At 47.9% G+C, this 22,867-nt stretch overlaps 1 protein-coding gene across 1 annotated transcript in view; it reads right to left on the reverse strand.

Annotated features, from left to right (window-relative positions):
* ttc27 (tetratricopeptide repeat domain 27) overlaps positions 1–22,867 on the reverse strand; it is a 108,842-nt gene that overhangs the window by 63,906 nt on the left and 22,069 nt on the right. Inside the window, exons 6-8 of the mRNA XM_031578611.2 lie at positions 12,120–12,284; positions 11,728–11,876; positions 4,833–4,945 (exon numbers count right to left, since the gene is read on the reverse strand). Of these exons, the coding sequence (XP_031434471.1) occupies positions 4,833–4,945; positions 11,728–11,876; positions 12,120–12,284 (427 nt within the window). The remainder of the gene's footprint in view (positions 1–4,832; positions 4,946–11,727; positions 11,877–12,119; positions 12,285–22,867) is intronic.

Raw genomic sequence — 22,867 nt, forward strand, 5'->3', positions numbered from 1 at the left:
CCCACTGTAATTATGTCTGCTAATTACTCCACGCCAGCAGTTTGTCTCTTAGCGTCCTCGGAGCACGCCGACGGCCTTTCGACAACAAGTGCGACCGGGAACTGAATGCCACGGGGGACGTGCAAGAACGACACAGGGGGTTTAGATGCCCTGACCTCTGAGCAGGGTTGAGTGAGTCAAACAAATGATATGCGATAAATGGAGATTGGGTCAAAATGCTTGTCATGCCCCCGTACCAGGGGAGATGACTTAGAGGAGAATGAGGGCTGCAGGAAGCCTGAGGGGAATCAAGACAGGCCAGTGACAGACACAGAAGACACGTGGGCATCTGAAAACAATGGCTGAGGATCACTGAGACACAATCAGCTGGCCAAAGTGGTTCACTGTGTGCTGAGGTCTTGTGCCAATGAGTGTGTCAGTGCAGAGTGTCAGTGCACACATAGGAAAACAGAAGGAGGCCCAACTACTCGGCTCCTTCAGAATCTCTATCTAAAGCATGAACATGAGAGAATGAGCAATTTACCCTTTTCTCTATATAAACTACAACAATCCCAGAAACATCTATTAAACTTCAAAAGGCCTTTCTTGTGCCATCATGTCATTGGTTGTTAGTGACTTTTTGTACCGGCAGGCAGGCTATACCCAGTATTTCATGGCAATTTTGTGGCAAGGTCCTGTAAGGTGTGACTGCCACACACTGAAACTTAAGGTAGAAAAGTTTGGTGGGAGTATGGGTCACAGTGCGGGCCTTAATGGGAGATGCTGGGCCTGCCACTGGCATCAGCAGCAGGGGACGGAGGGCAGAGGGGCCGCCCAGCTCAGCAACACAATCGAGGCTAATGAGACCAGGCAACAACAGAAAACCTGACCCCCACCCCACCTCTCTCTTTCTCCATCTCTCTCTCCCCCCATCACTCACAGTCACATCTCTCTCCTCTAACTGCTCTGTTCATCTAGCCCAGTTTGACAGCTCTCAGAGGCAACACTCTCACCTTGTTTCAGTTCTCTCCATTACTCTGGGTTTGTGTATCATCTCTCTCTTCCTCCTGTCTGTCTCTGTGTTGGCAGCGCTGCCTGAGCCCAAAGACTACATCTCCCAGGCTCCTCCTGAGGGAGCAGGACTTTTCTTCCTGAGACACCTTACCAGGGGAAAAGAGAGATGAGACAGACAGGAAAGGAGAGGAGAGGTAGACACAAAGAGAGAGAGAGAGAGAGAGAGAGAGAGAGAGAGAGAGAGAGAGAGCGTGCGCAGGTTCTCCAGTGGTACAGTGGTGTCTGGGAATGCGAAGGCACACTCTCAGTGAATCTCAGTAACACTGGGTGTTAGAGTACGTGCACTGAATGCAAATACATGTGCCAATGCACAAGCATACACATACAAGCTAATTCAATTCCTATTCAGTTGTCGTAAGTCATGTTAAATAAATAGAAATAGAAATCGGAAGAAGTGCTATGTTGCTATTCTGTGCCTCTGACAGTCTATAGTGCTTAGTTGCCCTCCAAAACAGCCTTTTCTGTGTTTAAAAAAAGGCTGGAGAGGGTGCACTTAGTGAACTGTGTTATTGTATCTCCCTCCACACACACAGCACAACGTTTCTCTCTGCCCCCAACACACACACATCCAGGTAAACAGAGGACCAAAAATTAGCCAATATCTGTTTGCAATATCTCTACAAAGGGGAAGCTGTAAACCCCAGCATCATTATAGCAGTGATATACTATATTGACCTGCAATAACACTCTTGATAATAAAACTGCTAGGCTACTCTAAAGTTGTGGGATTATTCAAAAATAAAACTCTGTCTTTCGGGTTTGGCTGTTGGTTTTTATATATAAAAAAGGGTTGCTTCTTTTTTTCGATCAGAGTGAAGTGCTTCCAAAAACACTGCAAAAACCATCCTCATAAAAAGCTCCTGGCCAAGCCCATGACAAGTAGACCTTTAAAAACGGAATCTGTAACACGTGCGACCAGCAGCCTGAAAAATAATTTATAAGAGAGCTCAGGAGCGAGTAAACCCTAACAGACACACCCACACACACACCCACACACACACACACACACACACACAGACACACACACAGACACAGACACACACACACACACACACACACACACACACACACACACACACACACACACACACACACACACGCAAACGTCAGTGCTCTCTGTATTGCTCTCTCTTTCTACCATACAGACACACACATACAGACACACACACACACACACACACACACACACACACACGCACACACACGCACGCATACTAAAGGACTAAAGGACTGACGCAAACATGCATAAACAACTCGCCGGTAAACACACAAACATGTATGCAGACTATTAAACATGCATGCACTTAAACACACGGACACCGACATGCACGCACAAACAAAATCTCCAGTGGGCCACTCTGGTGTAGAACAAACCCCATTAGACACCATATTCAGCCTGGCATGAAGCATCTTGCTGTAGCCCAGGTCTCTTGACCTCGCCAGGTGCTGTAGGCCAGGTTCACTTATTCCCCGGTGCAAGGACAACTTCAGGCTTTTTTAACCTGGGCCCTATTTAAGGGACAGTATTGAGCGAGAGCGCTAACACCAGCAGCCGCAAAACGGCTATACAATGGATTGCTATGAGGTAAGCATCTGTTGCAAACTAAACTGCTTGTTTTCGCCACTGACAGGCTCATAAATGTTATTATAAGTGTCTGACAATATGGAAAGCATCCCTACAGAGATACACCTGCGTCTGTTTACCTCAATAACTGTAACGAAACTGTAGAACTGACTGTTTTTGCTAACAGTATTTTATCTCTCTTCTTCTGGGCTCCGTTCCTTTAAGCGGAAAGTATACTTCTGAGGACACAGTCTGTGCACGGTGCACACTAAAATGTTGTGTCCGTACAGGCTTGTGCGCATTGACTGAGCATGTGTGAAACTGAACGAGCAGTAATACACCGATCCAATAGGTGGGAGTAGCCGCAGATGGTGCCCAGGTAGCTAAAGTGTGAATAACAGAAGAAGTATGTCTTAAAAGTACTGGCTCTGGATCAAGAGAAAGCCAAACATAATATGGACATCTTCACGTTTATATGGGAGGTTAAGACGTACCCTCACTGGTACAACCCAAGCCTTTGTGAGTATAAGTACACATTTCCGTTGGTGAGTGAAAGCAAATCCCCTTTTTCATGAAACCAAATGGCTTCCTAATGTTACCTCTTCGAAATACACGTTGTATATGCTTGGTTGCATCGGGGATTCAAGCTCAAAGTGCATTAATTAGCTATTGTTATATTTTCAGCCTTTTGCCTGATGTTTCAGAGCGTGTGCAATGACCGCGTCTCTTTAAACCTAGAATCAATATCCTGTGGCACTCCTGCAGGCCTGGAACCCTTGGAATCACCATCAGTGTCTCCTGCCCCTTCATCTCCTACCCCGTTGGCATCATCTGCCCCATGACTATGGGATTGGGAGACTGGGCTACAGGGCTCATGCCAAGGCAACGCTGCAAGTGGGTGGGTCCGTAAACAGCACAGCCAAAGTGTATTGGTACTTTGTAGACATTCTGCACCACAGAATGCCACGGGCAAATCAATTAAGGAAACCTCTCGCTAATGCACCGTGGGGTGTCTGGAAAAAAGTCTTTAGGTTGTTTCACGGCAACAGCGCTGCTCGAGGTGCCCCTCGAGGGTGAGCGCTACCTTGAAGAGAAGGCACTTGTGGCCTTCCATGACCACTCTCCAGCATGGACGTGTGACCTCTGCCCTCGTGCTGTCTGTGTGCTTGGGCGCAGTGGGCCCAGACTCTGCACGCCAGCTCTTCTCCGTTCAAGGTTGCCATGTTAGAAAAGTGGTGCACGGCAGTTTGCGTGTTCTTGTTTTGATCTTTTCTTCTTTGGGGGGATTGTCCTTCTTTCAGACTATGCCCTTTGCCCCCCCCCCCCAGTAGGCAAAGGATCGGGAGGATAATAAAGTCGTATTACGCATGCATTCAGCTTGTGCGCTGAGATGTGTCCACAACAACAAGAAAAAAAAGAGCCTGTGTCCATGTCCGTACTGAGTGAAGCTGCTTCAGGAGCACGGAAGGGGAAGGGTGTCATTTAATTGGCTGTTGAGCTCAAATATCAACAACCTTTTGTGAAACCAAAACTGAATTGCGGACTGCATCTTTAAGGGAGAGCCATATTAGAGCCGCGTGTTTAAAGAAATGATTTCCATCAAGGCTTGGCGCCTCTGGCTTGCTGTAGCCCACTTCCCCCACCCACCCCGTCTAATACACCATAATAATCCCCACCCTCGCAAATTACTGCACATAAGCTATTCTTTTCATGACAAATAGCTTGGGAAAATGTAGATCTTGCTGGTATTTCTTGACACGACGTATCGCTATAGAGCTGCTGCCTGCGGGTGATTTGTTCTCTGTCAGCCTGGGAGAACAAAGCTTGTGCTAACAATACATCACCCTTTGTTATCGCTAAAAATATTGATATTGGAACAGAAGGTGGGCTCATAAATATCAGCATTATGGTTGGAAGGAGAGGGGTATGTTCACAGTCGGGTTGATGGGTTCTGCAGGCAGAAAATGTGTACATTGCAAAGACCTGGTATGCAATTTATAATATATTCAAGAGGTGACAACACTGGAATTGTGGAAAGCCAGCTGCATTTCTTTAAAAGTTGGAGTGTGTGGGAGTATAGTGTGTGTGTGTGTGTGTGTGTGTGTGTGTAGGTGTGAAAAAGACCACAAGTGAGTGGGTAAGTGAATGAATGAGAGCATGATTGAGAGTAAGAGTAGGCTTGAGAGAAAGAGGGCGTGTGAGTTGCTGATCTTACCAGATGCCCAGGATGACTGCTTGTTCTTCAGCCGAGAGGTCGGGCAGCTCGTGTTCGGCTGGTTCGGCCAGGTTGATCTTATTCAGCACTGTATCATCACTCAGGAGCTGATCCTGTTGGAGCAGATGGAGAAACACGGAGCGTGGTCAAGCTCTGTTATGGAGACCAATCTCAGGAAAAAAGCAATTAAAGACACTGTTCATTAACGCTGAAAAGTTAGTATAGAAACCATACGCTCGCCCATTATTTATTAAATATTTCGTCTGTGAAACTTTCGTCTGTGAAAATCATCATATGCTTCACTAAAACGTCTGAATATTTTGTACCATAAAGGATATTTGTCTGCCTCTAGAATAATCTTCATAGACCTCTCGTTGTAATTATGAAGTCAATTTAACACATTTCAGTTGTTTTGCAGCTTTAATGGACTCATAAAAGAGGCTAAATCGGACTGGTAATGCTTTCAATAGCCCAGTGAAATCCTTCTCAATAAGAAAATCATAGCATACGGTTATTTATTTATTGTGAAAATAAATGTGAAAGCGCTGAAGTGCCTGAGGCACCTTTCCCTGGCTGTAACCGTGGAGACGTGCCTCAGGCCAGGCCTCTCTCACAGCCCAGTAAATCAGGGCTTCTGAAGGACCACCTTGCCAAGACCCTCAGCCAGAACTCAGCCAGAACTCAGCCGGAGCCCAATGGGTTTATGGGACAGTAAGTCAGCACTTAGCCAGACACATTTTTGACTCCCTGATTTTCTGGGGGATAGTTATATCCTAGTCCCAAAACCACACATCTTTCACCCCCCCCCCCTTCTCTTTCTTTTCCACACACTCTCACTCTCTCAATCCTCCACTCCACACTGTTCTCACTCTTTCTCCCTTGTCTCTCTTCTCTCCTTTTTGCTCTTGTTTCTTTTCTGTGTCTCTTTTTTTAATTTCTGTTATGTAATTGGAACGTAGCTTGCCCAGTTTTGTTCTCGCTCCAAGACGAATATTTTAGCAGAAAAATCAAACATTCAAAACAGAACCAAGCTGGGTGTGGGGCTGCACGAACAAGCAAACAAGCACACGCACACACACACACACACACACAAACACACACACACACACACACACACACACACACACACACAGACAGACAGACAGACAGACAGACAGACAGACAGACACACACACACTCTCTCTCTCAATCAAACACACACACCATCCTAACATTTTTCAACTCTCTGAACTGGCTTTAACACAGTGGGGCTCTGTGTTGTTTTGCGCTTGGCATGTGGAGATGTTTCAGTGCAAGTATATACAGTGCTGAACAAACAGCTTGAATTCCTCTGGCCGGGTAAACAGGGAGGGGTGCACACACCAGAACACCCAGGAAATGTGGCTCCCTACTCTCAGCCAAGCCTCCTGAGCGTCTAACACGCTCTCTCTCCCTCTCTCTCCCTCTCTCTCTCTCTCAGAAACATACACACACAAAAACCCCACACACACCAAAACACACACCCACTAAAACACAAGTGTACAAAGACATTCTTACGTGAACAAGTCCTCTCACTCTTATCCTTTCATTCTTTCACTTTCCATCTCATTCTCTTTATCGCTCTCTATTTTTCCATTTTACACACACATATACAAGCATTAACAAAACCACTTGCTCTAATTCTCTCCTTTTTCCTTCTCTCCCTCCCAGACATACCCCAAACACAACACTGTGTGCCTAGGAGAACTCAGAGACTTCTTAAACAGGCTTCATGATAAAGACACAAGCCTGGATAAAGACCCCTTTTCCTCTCACTTTTCATAGCTTGTAGCACATCTGCCAAAAACTTAAATGACACTGCGAGAGCCAAAAGCCAAAAATTCCAAATTCGATGAGCACCACGGCTCTTCCCCCCCGGGCGAACATTTTGTTCAATGTCAGATTTTTGGCATCGGCGCCATCTTCAAAACCAAGGGCTCGCTAGCTTCATGATATCCCCTCCGCCGCACTTTACATAAATATTCAGCAGATACTGCCACGCATTAAAGACATATTGATTCATGGGCAGGAGCCCTGGCCTTGATTTATAAGGCTAAGAGGAGCGCTCCAAGAGGTTCCAGCCACGAGCATCTTGCCGCAGATGGCAATATGTAGTCTGTTAAGGCAGAGAGGGGGGTGGGGGTGGGGGGGGGGAGAGGAGTTTCCATTTCATCGCCATAATCCTGGAGACAAACGCATATAAAAATAAAAACATTCCTGGATTTTTGCTGCGAGTGAAAATAAAATCAAGGTTGTCGTCGGTATGCTGACGGGTTGTCAATCAATCAAAGACTTCTGGAATCTGGCATGTATGGGCCTTAAAGGGCTTCTTTTATCTTCCTGCTTCTTTATCTTCCTATATCAGCCACTACCACTGGAGACAATGTGTATCTGTACTCCAGAGATGCAAACTCAAGACTCCCCGTCTCCACTCACTGAGCATCCACATCCCTTCCCCTCACAGCACGCACACGCACACGCACGCGCACACACACACACACTAGCGTCTCTGCCAGGATCACAGTGTGTCTAACACTGGACCATGAACCACCAACTACAGAAACTACACCATCTTGATGCCCGGAACTAGAGACTGCCTGTTCTTGCTCTCCTTCTCACATGAGCTGGCCACAGATAGCACTATGCTCTTACAGTAGACTAGGAGAAGAGAGCTCAAATACTGGTAGAGATATTCTTAAGAAGCCTTGTATCCTATGATAGGTTAGGTCACATGGTAGGAAATGCAATGATTGGCAGGTGGGGCTTCAGTGGTGTCACTACCTGTGGCTAATTAGGTAAAAGCACACCTATCCTGCCGTTCATGGCTCTTAATTAGGAGGCTCAGCTTGAGCTAAAGCCAGCACCTTTGGACTCCCATTTTGCGTTTCCTGTTGTCAGTCGGGCAAACTTTTCCACCTTTTGTCACCAACAACCAAACCTGAACGGATTTAATAAGGGACCAGCGCTGAGGCTGGGAGACAGACACCGGGCAGAAGTGTGAGCACACACACACACACACACACACACACACACACACACACACACACACACACACACACAGTAGGCTCCCACTTTCACATAATTACAGCACGTAGGGACAGTGTGTTAGAATGTAGTGGACAGGATTTGTTTCCTTTGTTTAAATGACTAATGGAGGAAGGCTCACTGTAAAACACTCCAAGACCATGTCCCTTTCCTCAGCATCGTAACACCAGACCAGAGTTTCGTCGAGTGTCGTACAATAATTTCTGGAGTCAGAATATATTGTTTAAATCAACACAGCAGAGGTTATTATTACATTAAGTTGTGTAGACTTTTAATATGACAGGTCACCATCATACCTGCCATTATTTCTCTCTACCTGCCTGCCTGCCTCACACACACACACACACACACACACTTGTGCAGATGGCGGCCATGGTCCTTCCTGTCTCACTGCAGCCCTGATCTGTGCTTACAATGATCCAGGCCATAACTAACCCCCACAGAGACACACAGACACACACACACACACACACACACACACACACACACACACACCACTTCAGCCCTCCACCACCTCCCTTCTGCCTTAATTAGGGACATTAACGGGTTTGGTGGAACACTGGTCAGCCATGTAAATGTACGGTGGCCTTGGAGGCCCAGTGCCTCGAAAGAAAGAGCCTATGGTGTTTATGGAAATGTACTCCGAATGGAAATGGAAATGGAAAGAGACGAGAGAGAGAGAGAGAGCGATAGAGAGAGAGAAGGAGAGAGAGAGTATAAAGGAAAGATTTGAGACTAATTAGCGAAGCACTTTCCTGGCCCCTGTATTCCTTCTGTGCCCGGGGCATTCAAGGAAACGAGAGGGGAAAAAAGCTCTTAATCATACAGAGGTGAGCTGATGCCCATGGGGACAATAAAAGAGAGCTATTAAAAAATCAGATGAAATCTGCCTGCCCAGGTTCAGTTAAATATAAAAACCCACCAGTAAGAGAGAGAGAGAGAAAGAGAGAGAAAATGGAGGACAATAAGAGATGAGGGCATGTTAGAGCGGGGGAGAGAGAAAGACATGGAGAGCAAGAACAGATGGGAGAAAGAAAGAGAGAGGGACATACAGAGAGAGAGAGAGGGGGGATACAGAGAGAGAGAGAGAGCTTAGTTATTAACACAAGGGAGTAAATGACAGGATGTCAACAGCATGGGCTACCTTTCTGTAAAGCCCAAAATGAAAAGTGATGAAAAAAAAAGAAAAGATTGAGTAAAATTCTACATGGCCACTCCTGCCCTCTCCCATTTCACCAGCTCTGCCAACAAATGTCCATTAAGTGTCCCGGTCTCCTTCATTAATTACCCTCCCAGCCCAGCCCAGCCCAGCCCAGCCCAGCCCAGCCCAGCCCAGCCCAGCCCACTATGTAGACCAAAACTGTGCAGGGGTTCAGGATTTAAGGGTGAGTGTGTGAGTGGGGTCCGACCTTCTGAAGTGAGTAAGGCCTATTCTCACAAAGAATACCCAACCGCACGCATACATGCACGCGCACACGCACACACACACACACACACACACCTCCTTGCAGAGCAGAGGGGTCAATTTATTCTTGGTACCTCATTAAGAGCCTGAAGACACTGATTTAGACAAGATGAAACCCTGGCGTTTGAGTGTGTGTGTGTGCTCGTAAAATAAATCTGCAACTGCATTTGTGTGTCTGTCTGTGTGTATGTGAGTTGTGTGTAAATTTGAGTATCTCTCTTTCTCTCTCTCTGTGCGTGTGTGTGTGCTTGCGTGCGTGTGTGTGTGTGTGTGTGTGTGTGTGTGTAGCCGGACGCCCAGCAGATGTGAGACTCCCTGCAGCTCTGCTGTTCTATCCAGCGCGTTCTTAATCACTCTAGCAGGGGAGAACCCGGGCAGGCAAGAACATGATGGACAGCCGGAGTGGGTTCCGCCAGGCCGGTTCTCCCAGACAGCCCAGTCAGCGGGGAGACATGGATCATGTCGAGGTGTGTCTGCATCCATGACTGTGTCTGTGTGTGTGTGAAGATATTTCAACTTTATGCCACTATCACCACAGGTATCACTTTGAAAGAGTTTTTTTCAGTCAGTCGTCTGCATTCCTTAAGAGGTTATGGCTAAAATTAGGGGTGGACAATCTGCAATCATCTTTTATACACACAAATCACGATCTGAATTGCGATCTTTCTTCCAAATTTTGAAATATCCTCAAACCAGGTATGACTTGAACCAGCCTATGGTCACATTTACAAAAATCTTTTTTTTTCTTCTCTACATCATCCTGTCTGTGTTTCTGCTCCATTCCTGTTCACCTCTCAGCTGAAAGCTTCAGTTTCATTATATCAGTCACTTCAGGCCATGGAGCTCCTCCACGTGAGGCCATTACCAAGAGTGAGTGCGCAGGGACACACAGCCCTGAGGTCCGGAGCACTGGGAGAGTAAAGGGGGTGGAGGGAGAGTGAGGCAGAGGGAGAGTGAGACAGGGGGAGAGTGAGAGTGAGACAGGGGGAGAGTGAGAGTGAGACAGGGGGAGAGTGAGGCAGGGGGAGAGTGAGGCAGAGGGAGTGAGAGTGAGACAAGGGGAGAGTGAGGCAGAGGGAGTGTGAGACAGAGGGAGAGTGAGACAGGGGAAAGTGAGGGAGAGTGAGAGGGAGACACAAGGAGAGTGAGACATAGGGAGAGTGAGCCACAATGAGAGTGAGACAGAGGGAGAGTGAGAGTGAGGCAGAGGGAGAGTGAGGCATACGGAGAGTGAGACAGATGGGGAGTGAGACAGAGGGAGAGTGAGACAGAGGGAGAGTGCACAGGGACAGGGGTGTGATTCACGCAGCCTGGTTGCCCTGACAGGTTCTGCATGGGAAGGTGTGCTCTGCCCGTCTCGTGACCCCTAGCCAAAGGACCTGTCTTCCCCTCTGCTCCGTGTGTGATGTCATGGCGAGAGGTCGCGCCAACACACCAGCTGACTCACGGTACGGGCACAGAGGGCATGTGTGAAACATCCCACACCTGAGCCCAACACACACACACACACACACACACACACACACACACACACACGACAAACTCGTACACACATAGAGAGTCATGATACACTCAGCGTACATGGGACTGCAGACAAATACACAGACAGGACAAAACCCAACACACACACACACACACACACACACACACACACACAAACACTCAGACACTCAGACACTCAGAACACAAACACTCACAACTTAAATAGAACTTTGGCCACTCCGTCTAAGTCTCTCCACACACACATCAATCACTTTATAATATCATCCCACCCTGCCCTGCGTTTCTATGCTAAAAGCTCTAATCTCGGCCTAGGTTGAGCCATTAGATATCTAATGCAGCAGCTTTGCCAAACTCAAATGGATCAATTTCTCTCTCTGATATGGCAAACCTTTTTCTTTTTTTAAAACCTATAAGTCTGAAGGAGACTGAGGAGACAGTGCAGATAGAGGCCTTTCCAAAGGAATCTCAATCTGTCCTCTCCTCTCCTCTGCTCTCCGGGACTGCCAAAGCACAAGGCTCCAGTGCAAGCCAGCACAGCGCAGCACGGACACTGGATGTTCTGGACAGCGGAACCGTGAGCCAGCAGCAACTCAAGAATGCTCAATAAACTTCCCTGTGCTCTTCCAAAGTGTGTGAGGGGTGGAGGGGGTCGGGGGGGGGGGGGGGGGGGCGGGGTAGATGAGAGTAGAGATGTCTGGGTTTTAGTGACACGATCGGGTTGCGTTTGTTTGGACCCAAGAGGAGAGGTCACCCCCTGGTGGATGTGTGGAGTATTGCACAATATTTGCCCCTGGTTCTAAAGTCTGTGTATAAGTATGTACATGCGTGTGCGTGTGCATGTGCGTGTGCGTGTGAGTTACTGACCTTTGGAAGCAGACTGAGGGGGGTAGGGGATGGGGATGGGGATGCCTCGCTTTCAGCCTCTGGCACCGTGGCCTCCTCCTTGCGCTTCACGCCCAGGATGAGCTGGGCCAGGAAGTTCTCCTGAAAGTATGTCCGCTTGCCCAAGGCACCTGGACAGAGGAACACTCAGACGCTCGCTCAAACGAATCTCGTCTCGTCTCATAGACGTCTCAAACTCTTCTCATCCTTTCACTTCAAGCTCTGATCAATATGTGGTCAACATTATGCAGGACCAGTGACCTTTGTGGAGAACTAGTTTGACTAGCCTCTAGCATTTGCTCTTGTTGACCTCTGTTCTAGATAACCTTTTAGATTCTCGTTACCATTTCTTGTTAGTGTGTTAAGGAACATACCCGTCATGTTAATGTCAATCCCAGACAGCTCCCGAGCCTTCGTGAAGTTCTCCTTGGCCGGATTGTACTCGTAGTAAGTCAGGCAGATGTAGCCGCACTCCAGGTGGAACTGGATAGCCAGGTGTCGGTTGGTCCGACCGGAGATGAGAGCCTCGCACCGCATAACTGAAACATCAGACAGACAGACGGGGAAAGCGTTCAGTGCGGAGCGACATCTGGGTGCGCCTACTGACGTCGGCAACACACACACACACGCACGGTTAGGTTCAACCACCTGAACAAAGGCAATTTATTTTTATACCCTTCTCTCAACGCTCACCTTGTGACAACTATCACTGCTGTTCCCTGAGGCATGAGGGAGCGATTTCAACGCCACACACTCTTTTTCTTCTTTTCTCCCCTTGAAGCACATTTGCCTGTCCAGCACCACCGCGTGCTGTAGGTGCGTTTGCACGCATCAGAGTGGAAAATTATAACACGACACGACTCTCGCTCAAGCCTCTACAGAGGGACATGCTGCACTGCACTGCGCTGCACTGTACACCATTCCGGCTCTGGCCTGGAGTAATTCCTCTGTGCTTTAAGCCCCTTTTGGAGAAGGAAACTGGTGAACCATAGAGCCGAAACCTTGAGCTGAGGCGCTAAAGAGCCCAGCTGAGAGGTGGAAAAAGCAAGACGAAGAAGACTAGGAGGAGGAGGAGGAAGAAGAAGAAGGGCGTTTAGTACTTCAGGCTTTGCCCTTCGTTGCTTTTCGTTGTGCGATTATCGCCTCGGTTTGGTTGAAGGCCACGAGGCGAAGATTAACCTCCCCTGTCTCGGACCAGAGGAGGCGTGTATAATTCATGTCACAGCGACACACACACACACACACACACACACACACACACACACACACACACACACACACACACACACACACACACACACACACACACACACACACACACACACACACACACACACACACACACACACACACACACACACACACCATCCACTCCAAAATCCATGAGCTAGCTAGCTGAGCGGGGGATGACATTAGGCTGGTGTGCCACCTTCAGCTGCCTCCAGCCATTTCACACCTAAGCGGAGAGATCACACACACTCCTCCTCCCACCCCGGGTGCTCCTCCACTGAGGTGCTGGAGAGGCCCAGTCAGCCAAGCTGTGAAATACATCTCTTCACCCGGGGACAAACCCCTAGCTGCACTTACCAATGTGGTCCCTTTCATTCTGATAAACCTTACAATAGAACTCCTGAGATTTTCTTTGGAATCTGATTTTATTTTTTTTTAAGGGTAGGAGTCAACAAATGGTGCCTAATTTGTCTAAACTGTGCATAATTTCAGATTGTGATGAAGGCACTAAGCGGAGATTCCCACTGGTCACTTCTGCCATGTTTACCCCTTTCATGCTCTTTGTGGTGTGGTTGGGAGCCATTCGCCCAACCTCTTCCCTATCGGTGTCCCATTAGCACCAGTGGTAAACATACAAGATGGCGGAGGTCAATGCTGTGTAACCCTTCAAAGGAAGGGACAGGGACACAGAGACAGGAGAAAAATGTGATACTGCTGCAAGCTACGCTTTAGGGACTGTCTTATGGGGTGGTCAGTCAACATGGCAAACAATAAAATCATTGGCACGAACATGGCAAACATAAACCTTATAGAATAGGTATTTCAATATCGTAACGTTGTACTTAAACCTTATAGTATAGGTATCTAAATATCGTAACGTTGTACTTAAACCTCGTAACGTTGTACTTAAACCTTACAGTATAGGTATCTCAATATCGTAACGTTGTACTTGTACATAAACGGACAAGCATGGTGTTATGCAACAGAAAACATTGTCTAGAAAAATGTACATATTTCATCAACACAGGAGTACAAACAAGAGGTAATGCAGCGTAAATTAATAACACTTCAGTCCTTAATGGGATTTCATAATCACATAATTCCCATGAACCTATAGGCTAATGGAATTTTATGCTGTGATATAAATACACCCAAATGCACAGCCAACACGACTGGCAGCATGTTCATTTAATTTCTCTTGAAACTTAACTGAGGCTGGTGGTCTTACCACTCCATCGTTTACAAACTCCCTCACCATCAGCAGTACACCGACCAGACCAGCCCCGACCCGACCCAAATGAGCCAATAACAGACCCATCCCTGGCCATTCCCTTTCTGCCGGCACGGGGGGATTGGCTTGTTAAGCCAAATGTCCAACAAAGCTCCTTTTGCCCTTGACATGCTCTTAGCTGGCCCTCAAACTACATTCTCCCCATTAACGCACGGGTTCCACGTCATGATGAACAACTCAGCTCAAAACCCACTCACCCATGGGCACCACACGGGTCTGCTGGGGCTGATGGGTAATTTGCGGGGTGCCACGCATGGTTTCAGCCTCATTCCAAATTTGCATTTTACTAAATGGCAGTGTATTGACTTCAGGGGGCCCCGGAAAACTAATTACTAATTTAGAACCTGCGCTATAAATCGATGGGGAGAAATGATGAGAGGGATCACGATGCTAAAAGGCTTTTTGATTTTCATCCGTCGCTGGTTTCGAAATTACAATGATTACATTAACACTCGTGGATACCAACTCCTTTGCACGATGTGGGGGGAAAAAGTGGGGGAGGGGGGACTGGAATTAAAACTCATGAATCTTGTGGATCAGTATTATCGGCCAACCTAAAGAGATCAACAGTATTGTATTGTTTTGAGGTGTATGTGCAGCCCGCTCCAGCAGCTCTTTGCCTACTGTGCTCTGGGGCTAGGGATTCGTTTAGGGGTAGCCATTTCTTGGGCACGTTGTGGCCCAATAAACTGGTGAGAGCAAGCATGAAGGGCACTGCAGTCAATAGGACAGACCTAAACACACACACACACACACACACACACACACACACACAGGGGAATAAGACCTATCCTGCACAGAGGCTGCGACTGAACCTTCAGTGACGAACCCTCTCCACGCATCTCCTCCTTGACCAAACAGGATACTGCCTGGCCACGTTTTTTCTCCGTTTATTTAAAGCATGGTAACTGACCGTGACGTTTACTTTTGGGTTTATTTCTGGTAGCACTAGCAAGCCACCCGTTTACTCAGACACAGTAGCGTGCTCCCACAGGCCCGGGGGCTTCAGCCTGCATTCCTGAACAGGCTTTCACAGAAGATCTTTCTGTGCGCCACTCTGGAGGTAAATAGCCATCAAAGTTCACACACTTTTCCATCCTCACGAGGCCATTAGTTACAGTTGTGTAAGGAACTTGGTGTGAATGACAGTAAGTGACTGGCTACTGAAAGATGTAATTATAAACAAAATGGCTCTCCTCCCGAGGAAGATACTTGCAAGCGTCTGCATAGTGTTATCCCCAAGGGTCTGCAGGAACCCTAGTGGCTGATATTAGAGGTCCTGTTGTTGCGGACACATTGACTTCACAGTGCAGAAAGCACAGCACGCAGAGTTATAAACCTTGCAAACGCACAGTGCAGCAGGCTAGAGTCGTCTCATTACTGAAAGCAATGTAATAACCGAATACAAAAAAAAAAAAAAAAAAACATAAGCTAATTGTTCAATTTGCTTTTTTTATTATTTTCTGATTGCAAAAAGTGATTATTCCACCTGAATAGAGTTGCATTTCATTATATAACTGCTTCTGTGTGTGTGTGTGTGTGTGTGTGTGTGTGTGTGCGTGGGGAGCCCAGAGGCCAATGGCAAACAAATAGCGTTTGCCCAGTGCTGATGGGATGTTTTAGCAACACGCTCACGACAGCCTCTCCCTCTCCCCCTCCCCTGCGCCTCGCCATGCCAGCAGTGACAGATGGCAGCACCAGTCATGCCGAACGGCAGCAAAGCGCCAAGGATTTTCAGTCATATCTGCGGCGTGGTGTATGTGTCTGACTGCATAAGCATTTTAGCAGCCAAACACACACACACACACACACACACACACACACACACAAAGGCCTTTCAGTCTTTTTTATTATTATTTTTTTGGAAAAAAAACAAGGCTGTTATAAATTGGTGGGTCCCCTTCATCACCAGGTGTAAACACTGACACAGGGGCCATTTAACTCAAAGGCAATGATTCGCACAATAATGTACTCAGCAAGGGGAACAGAACAAATACACTCCCCCCATCCCTACGTCCACCCCCGCCCCCACCTCCACCCCAGAAGGTGAAGCGCTACACTATGGAGGTCTGAGATGGAAAAGCCGGATAATTTCATGGGTGGCACTCTTTGAATCGACCTCCTCCTCCTCCTCCTCCTCCTCCTCCTCCCCCTCCTCTGCCGAGCGACTGTCCGGGCCTCCATTTTACTCTATTAGCATCGACTGCTCTCATTACTTCTTGGTTCACCAGCTGTCAAGCTGTAAGACTTGTGAAGCTTTGTGTGTGTGTGAGTATGCTTGCGTGTCTGTGTGTGTGTGTGTGTGTGTGTGTGTGTGTGTGTGTGTGTGTGTGTGTGTGTGTGCGCGGAGTGTGTGAGCAACATCTGCCTCAGCGAGACAAGCCTACCTAATGCTTTCGTGGGCCATGGAAGTTCAGCTTTCTCAGGAGCAAAATCCCAGATGATGTGTAAGCAAAGAGGCAAGACAGCCAAAAGGTAACAGTCATTTCAGGGGTGACTGTTCAAATAAACAGGACATACTGGCTAATGCACCCCCTCTTCTGTAGAAACTACAATGGTCTCTCTTCTTCTGTCTAAAGGGGACCCTCTGGAGAGGGAGGACGAGGGGGACATAAAGACATGAGCCACTGGACGTCGGACGCTGTCTGTCTGTCAGCAAATTATTCACATTCTTCTCTTTCGAGTGGTCAAGTGCAGGGTGGCAGAATGCCCAGTCCACTCCTGGGGGTATTTTATCAAAGCCACAGCTACTCACCTCCTGCCACACTAAACATACTGCTACCTAATTAACAAACAATGAGAGGCGCGAGGGGGGGAGGGAGGGAGGGAGTGATAATGAATTAACCCTTTCAGAAACACTTTGAGAGTTATCGCTCATTCCTCTCAAGGCTCTGTGCCTCAGGCAATCTTGAGCCCCCTACTAGCATAGAGGGGATGCTGTGTGTGTGTGTGTGTGTGTGTGTGTGTGTGTGTGTGTGTGTGTGTGTGTGTGTGTGTGTGTGCACCTTTCCCTCCCTGCTGATAGACTGGATGGTCAGCTGCCTCACACCACCTCACCTCACTTCAATTCCTCTACCGTTCTCTCTCGTTCTCTCTCTCATTATCTCTCGTTCTCTCTCTCTCTCGTTCTCTCTCTCTCTTTGTCCCACACTCACTCTTCCCCTCCCCCCTCCTCCCTCCTCTTCCAACCATATTTCACCATCCCCTTCCTGAGCCCTTTCCACTTCCTTCTTCTCCCCTCAGTCATTCTCTTCCCCATGGCTTATCTATATTCCTAGAGGCCTCTCCCAGATCAGACGCTCCAAAAACACCCATCATTCCAATCTCTCTGGGTGTACCTGCCAGGCCACCAACTGTAGTCACGTGGGGGATTCTTCAGCCATGTGATCCATGACAGCACTGTTCCTGGGACAGCTGGAAACTCCCCCTCATCTGCTAAGACGTTGGAGCTGCCCAACATGATCAAGCTCCAACAGAACAGCCTGCTGGACAAGGACACCGCATAAACACATCTAAACACCACGGGGATCGCACAGGGATTACAAGCCTAATGAAATACACATGAGCGCATGAACGTGTGTGTGTGTGTGTGTGTACAACTTTAGATGCTAAATGTATTTGAGGAGATTCTCTCTCGCCTGGTGCTATCCACGTGGGGGTTCTCGTTGTCCGAGGCCGGCAGGCAGGCAGAGAGAGGGAGGAATGACGGAGGGAAAACTCTGACTCATCCATCGTATTTTTTTTCTCCAGGAACGACGAGCGAAACTGCCCCGCCACGGCCCTCCCGGGATGCACCGGTGAGGTGAAGCCGATTTGCCTCCCCCCCCCCCTCCCTGGAGCTCAGAGTAGAACACTCCTCTTCCACATGACAAATGATGCACTCAAAAGCCTCTCCTCTCTCTCTCTCTTTTTATCTCTCTCTCTCTCTCTCTCTCTCTCTCTGTTCATCTCTCTTTCTCTCAAACCCAATCTTCTGCTGTCTTCTCTCTCCTTGTCAGGTTCCAGGCACAACGGCAGACATGACGGCCATTGCAGAGCAGTATATGTGTGTGTGTAAATGAAGTGTTGTGGAGCATCTTTCTAAATGTGTATGTATGCGTCAGTGTGCCCATGTCAGGTCCTGGAACTGCTGCAGGAGAGGAGGGAGAAGAGGAGCATACGACCCACCCACCCGCCCCCACCACCGCCCTCACCACCACCCCAAGCATTTCAACACCACCCGTGGAAGGTGCCTCTGAGGGAGCTCAAACCCCAGCCTTAGAGAAGCAGTGAGTGTGTGAAAGTGAAGGCTATGAACAGCCCTCCATCTCCCGTAAGCCACAAGGACCACCTCTGTGGTGATAAAACACTGAGGTGTTGAAAATCCCTCTTGGCATACCTATTGTTTGGGGCGTCTGGGTGAAAAACAAACAAACAAACAAAACAAAAGAGCCAAAAATGGCTGAGCTGTTCTCCCCTGGACCACTGGGTGCAGCACAATTGCCATGGCAGACAAATAAATTACACCTTCCTCCAATCACCCAGTGCTAGACTTGTGTCAAACCTTTTAGGGGTTCACCCATGGCTATCAATAGATGATTAACCTGCACAGAAGAGGCTGCTGGAGACAGCAGAACAGTGAGGCGGACTGCCTCTCTCCTGGCGGCCATTTTCCCCTTGTTGCTTCCCATTGTGTGCGCCTGCCAGCGCCTGATGACTCATTCGCACTGTTTGTTCCGTCGTAAACGCACATGTCCTTTAGCCCAGATTAATACCTGCCTTGCTTTTACAAGGCAGCAGGCAATTACACAACACAAAGCCCCCGCACGCACACACACACACTGCCAGCCAGCCTGGACTGCCCCCACAATAATTCTGAGCAATTTCAGCAGACAGGAGAAGAAGAAAAAAAAGTCCACACCATTTCAGGACACATCTGAGTTAGGGCTGTGTGTGTGTGTGTGTGTGTGTGTGTGTGTGTGTGTGTGTGTGTGTGTGTGTGTGTGTGTGTGTGTGTGTGTGTGTGTGTGTGTGTGTGTGTGTGTGTGTGTGTGTGTTTTGGGAGGAAATGGACCAGGATCTTGTTTGTGTGACAGCAGAGCGGAACACACACACACACACACACACACACACACACACACACACACACACACACAAGGTTCCTTTTTTCCAGGTGTTAATGTGTTTTCAGCAGGAGGTCATTGGAAAGGTTAGCTATCAGGCGGGTGTCAGTCTGGAAAAATGTGGATGTCATGTTTAAGGGAGGAGAGAAAAAGAAGGAGAGAGAGAGAGAGAGAGAGAGCGAAAGCAGAGGTAGAGTCAGAGCTGACATGAAACTCCATTCTGCTCAAGCAACCTACACACACGCCACATCTAAATGAACAGAGAGAGAGGAGAGAGAGGGAGACAGAGACAGAGTGAGACAGGAGGGAGAAGGGAGAAAGACAGACAGAAAGAGAAAGAGAGGTAAAGAAAGAGAAAGATGAGGGGAAAACAGAGAACAGCTCATCCTCCCCCTGATCAAATGAAGCACACATGCTGAGAAAGTCACGCATCTCCCTCCCTCCCTCCCACCCTCCCTCCGTCATGGTGGTGACGCTCAAGTCAAACAAGGCGTCAGATGGTCAAGAACTAAACTCAAATAATTCGGCAGTCTATTTCTAGGAGCTTGAAAGCAGTGGCCTCCAAAAGCATTTATGGGATGGGCACCTCCTCCAAACAGAAGAGAAGAGAGGTGATGGACTGATGGTGGATGGAATGTGCGCTTCTCCAAGTTGACTTTGCTTCCAAGACACTGACATTTCCTCCTCACCTCTCCAATCCCTCCCCCGCCTTGGACTCCAAAGTCTGCAAACTCTTTTCGACTCTCCTTTAAGGGCTCAGGTATAGTCTAAAAAACGCCTGCGTTCACGCAACACGAATGCGTACGTGCACGTGTGTGTGTAGTATACTAGCTTTGCTTTTTGCGGACACATCTCTCAGCACATGACCTCAATCGCTGGGTTTGAAATAATATCTTTGTGTTGTGTGACTTTCCAGCAAATGTATTTTTTACAGGTCTATAGTTGTCTCTGGCCCCTCATAACAATTTTGCCCACTCCACTATGTAAACAGAGACAGCTACCTACCTGAAAGTACCATTGCTGGTAATCTAATCAGCTATGATTCGCTGAAGCATGAAATAAATAAAACTCATTTTATCGGTGGGTCGTTTTATTCCCCGGGAGCAAACACACTAATGAAAAAGTGCATCTGGACTGCACGTTGCTTTGCATAAAAGCGTCTGCTAAATGAATAAATTGCATAAAGAGAGTTTGTTTTCTCTGGACCCTGAGTCAGCGCTTTATAACATCCAAGTCTGCGCGGACACAAAACGTTTGGTACTGCGTTGACAGCCCAGGCCTCCCCCTCCCCCCCAGCTCTCCACTCCTGCTGCTCCTACAGTTGGACCTCCTCTACGGGAGCAGCCGTTTCTTTGCCGTACGTTTGCCGACATGGTTTCCTACTTCCACGTTTTTCCAAGGAAACGACCCGCGTCGGCTCACAAGGTGTCTGACAGGTAGAGGATTGAGGCCTTTGGTGAGGGAGAGGGTGAGAAATGATTAATGCTCCCATAATTGCTCCACTGAATTCTAGAACACTGCACTGGAGGGAGGGAAATAAAAGGAATAAACAAGGACATCAAGGTCTTCATCACAGCTCCAAAGAGTGTGTGTGTGTGTGGCAATTTGTATGTAGAGAGGCGTGTGTGTCAGCACGCACGCACGAACACACCTCTCTACATACAAATTGCCAGAAGTTGTTACTATCTACACTGTAGACTAACTATCCACTGTGGATATGGAACTTAAAGTTCTGGTGCCCACCCACACAAAGATGATATTTCAGCTAAGAGATGCTGTCATATGCGCTCTTGGCACTGACGAAAAGTTCTCTCTCTCTCTCTCTCTCTCTCTCTCTCTCTCTCTCTCTCTCTCTCTCTCTCTCTCTCTCTCTCTCTCTCTCTCTCTCTCTCTCTCTCTCTCTCTCTCTCTCTCTCTCAGTAGATTTATGAAGCGCACTTAACAGAGACTGTAGAAATGTACAGACAGTATTGTGGACCCTCATGTTGGGCTGAATGTCATATTTTTAAAGGGGCAGCTTTGGCAGAGAGGACAGATGCTCCATGCCCCCGACCCCTGATTTAGTGTGATGAAGAAACGGGAGATAGAGAAAGGTCAGAGCCTAATCGAGGTGCACACACACACACACACACACAGACACACACACATAGATATAATCTGTGTGGATGCGCTGATATCATCATCATCTCATGTTGAGCGCACAGCTGCTGTAACAAAAACAACAGAAACTGTAAACGGCCTCTCTGGCGCACACACACACTCACACCCACACAAATTCTGACTCTTGCACCCACCCATCACAAATTATCAGTGGCATCATCTCCTTCAGAACACACACACACACACACACACACACACACACACACACACACACACACACACACACACACACACACACACACACACACACACACACACACCAGCCCAAATGTGGAGAGCTGTGTCAGCTGCAGCAAGCTCATTCTGGTGTGTGTTTACACTGGTGTGATGCAGCTCGCTCGATCGGCTTCTCGCCAAACAACCGGCACACTGCCTCCTCAAACTCTACACACACACACACACACACACACATACACACGCACACGCCCCGATCCAGCCCAGGCTTCCTTCCTCTCGCCAGCTAAAGTGACTCAAACCATGCCCTCTCTATACCACACACACACACACACACACAGCTAGATGAAGAACCCCACTGCTTCCAAACCTCCACACGCCCTCTTCCATCCCAGATTCCTCTCCGCTCCGTCAGCGTACAGAACTGCGACCATCTCCCCTTACTCAGAACAGCCTGGTTGGGAATCGCGGAAGTGCGATCCAGTATTTGATAGCGAAGATGACCTCACCCCTATCAAAGCCTCTGCTCCTCCCAATATAAACGAGCCCAACCAGAAGGAAAACAGCCTTATGCCATTTTTCCGGTTGATGTAGATGAGATTAGATGGTTGACTAGATTTATGACTGAAGTTAATTAACAGTACAAACACTCAACCTCGGCAGCCGTGTGAGTTTGTTGGTGTGGACAGGATCTAGACGAGTGTTTCATGTCCTGGCCCTGAGTTAAATCAGAGCTGATAAAATCAAAGGACATCTTTTTCAGTAGACTTCTACAGCAGCAACAATGCCTTATAAGGGGGTTATACTTTTGCTTACCTTTGTCTTCAGCTGTACAGAAGACGGAACCCATTCAACCTCAATAACAACTCAATCAGAACACACTCTTTGCCCCCATATAAATTTCAAACAAGGTCACCTGATGGAGAGGACAGCGCCTCCTGGTGGAAGCTAATGAATATGAAACCGCTTTTTTGCCTCTATTACCACTCACATAACCAACCTTATTCATTAAATACAATTTGACCATATGTCTGTCAAACAATGCAAAATCTGTTGAAGAGTCAGTATGAATGTCCTTAATAATCATTAATTAAGTTCGCTTTTCCATTTGTGCCATAGTAATGGCCATTGTGTCTTTCATGCATTTAACCCAGACTCAATTCCT

This window comes from Clupea harengus, chromosome 13 (genome assembly GCF_900700415.2).
Source record: "Clupea harengus chromosome 13, Ch_v2.0.2, whole genome shotgun sequence".
In the NCBI taxonomy this organism is placed as follows: domain Eukaryota; kingdom Metazoa; phylum Chordata; class Actinopteri; order Clupeiformes; family Clupeidae; genus Clupea; species Clupea harengus.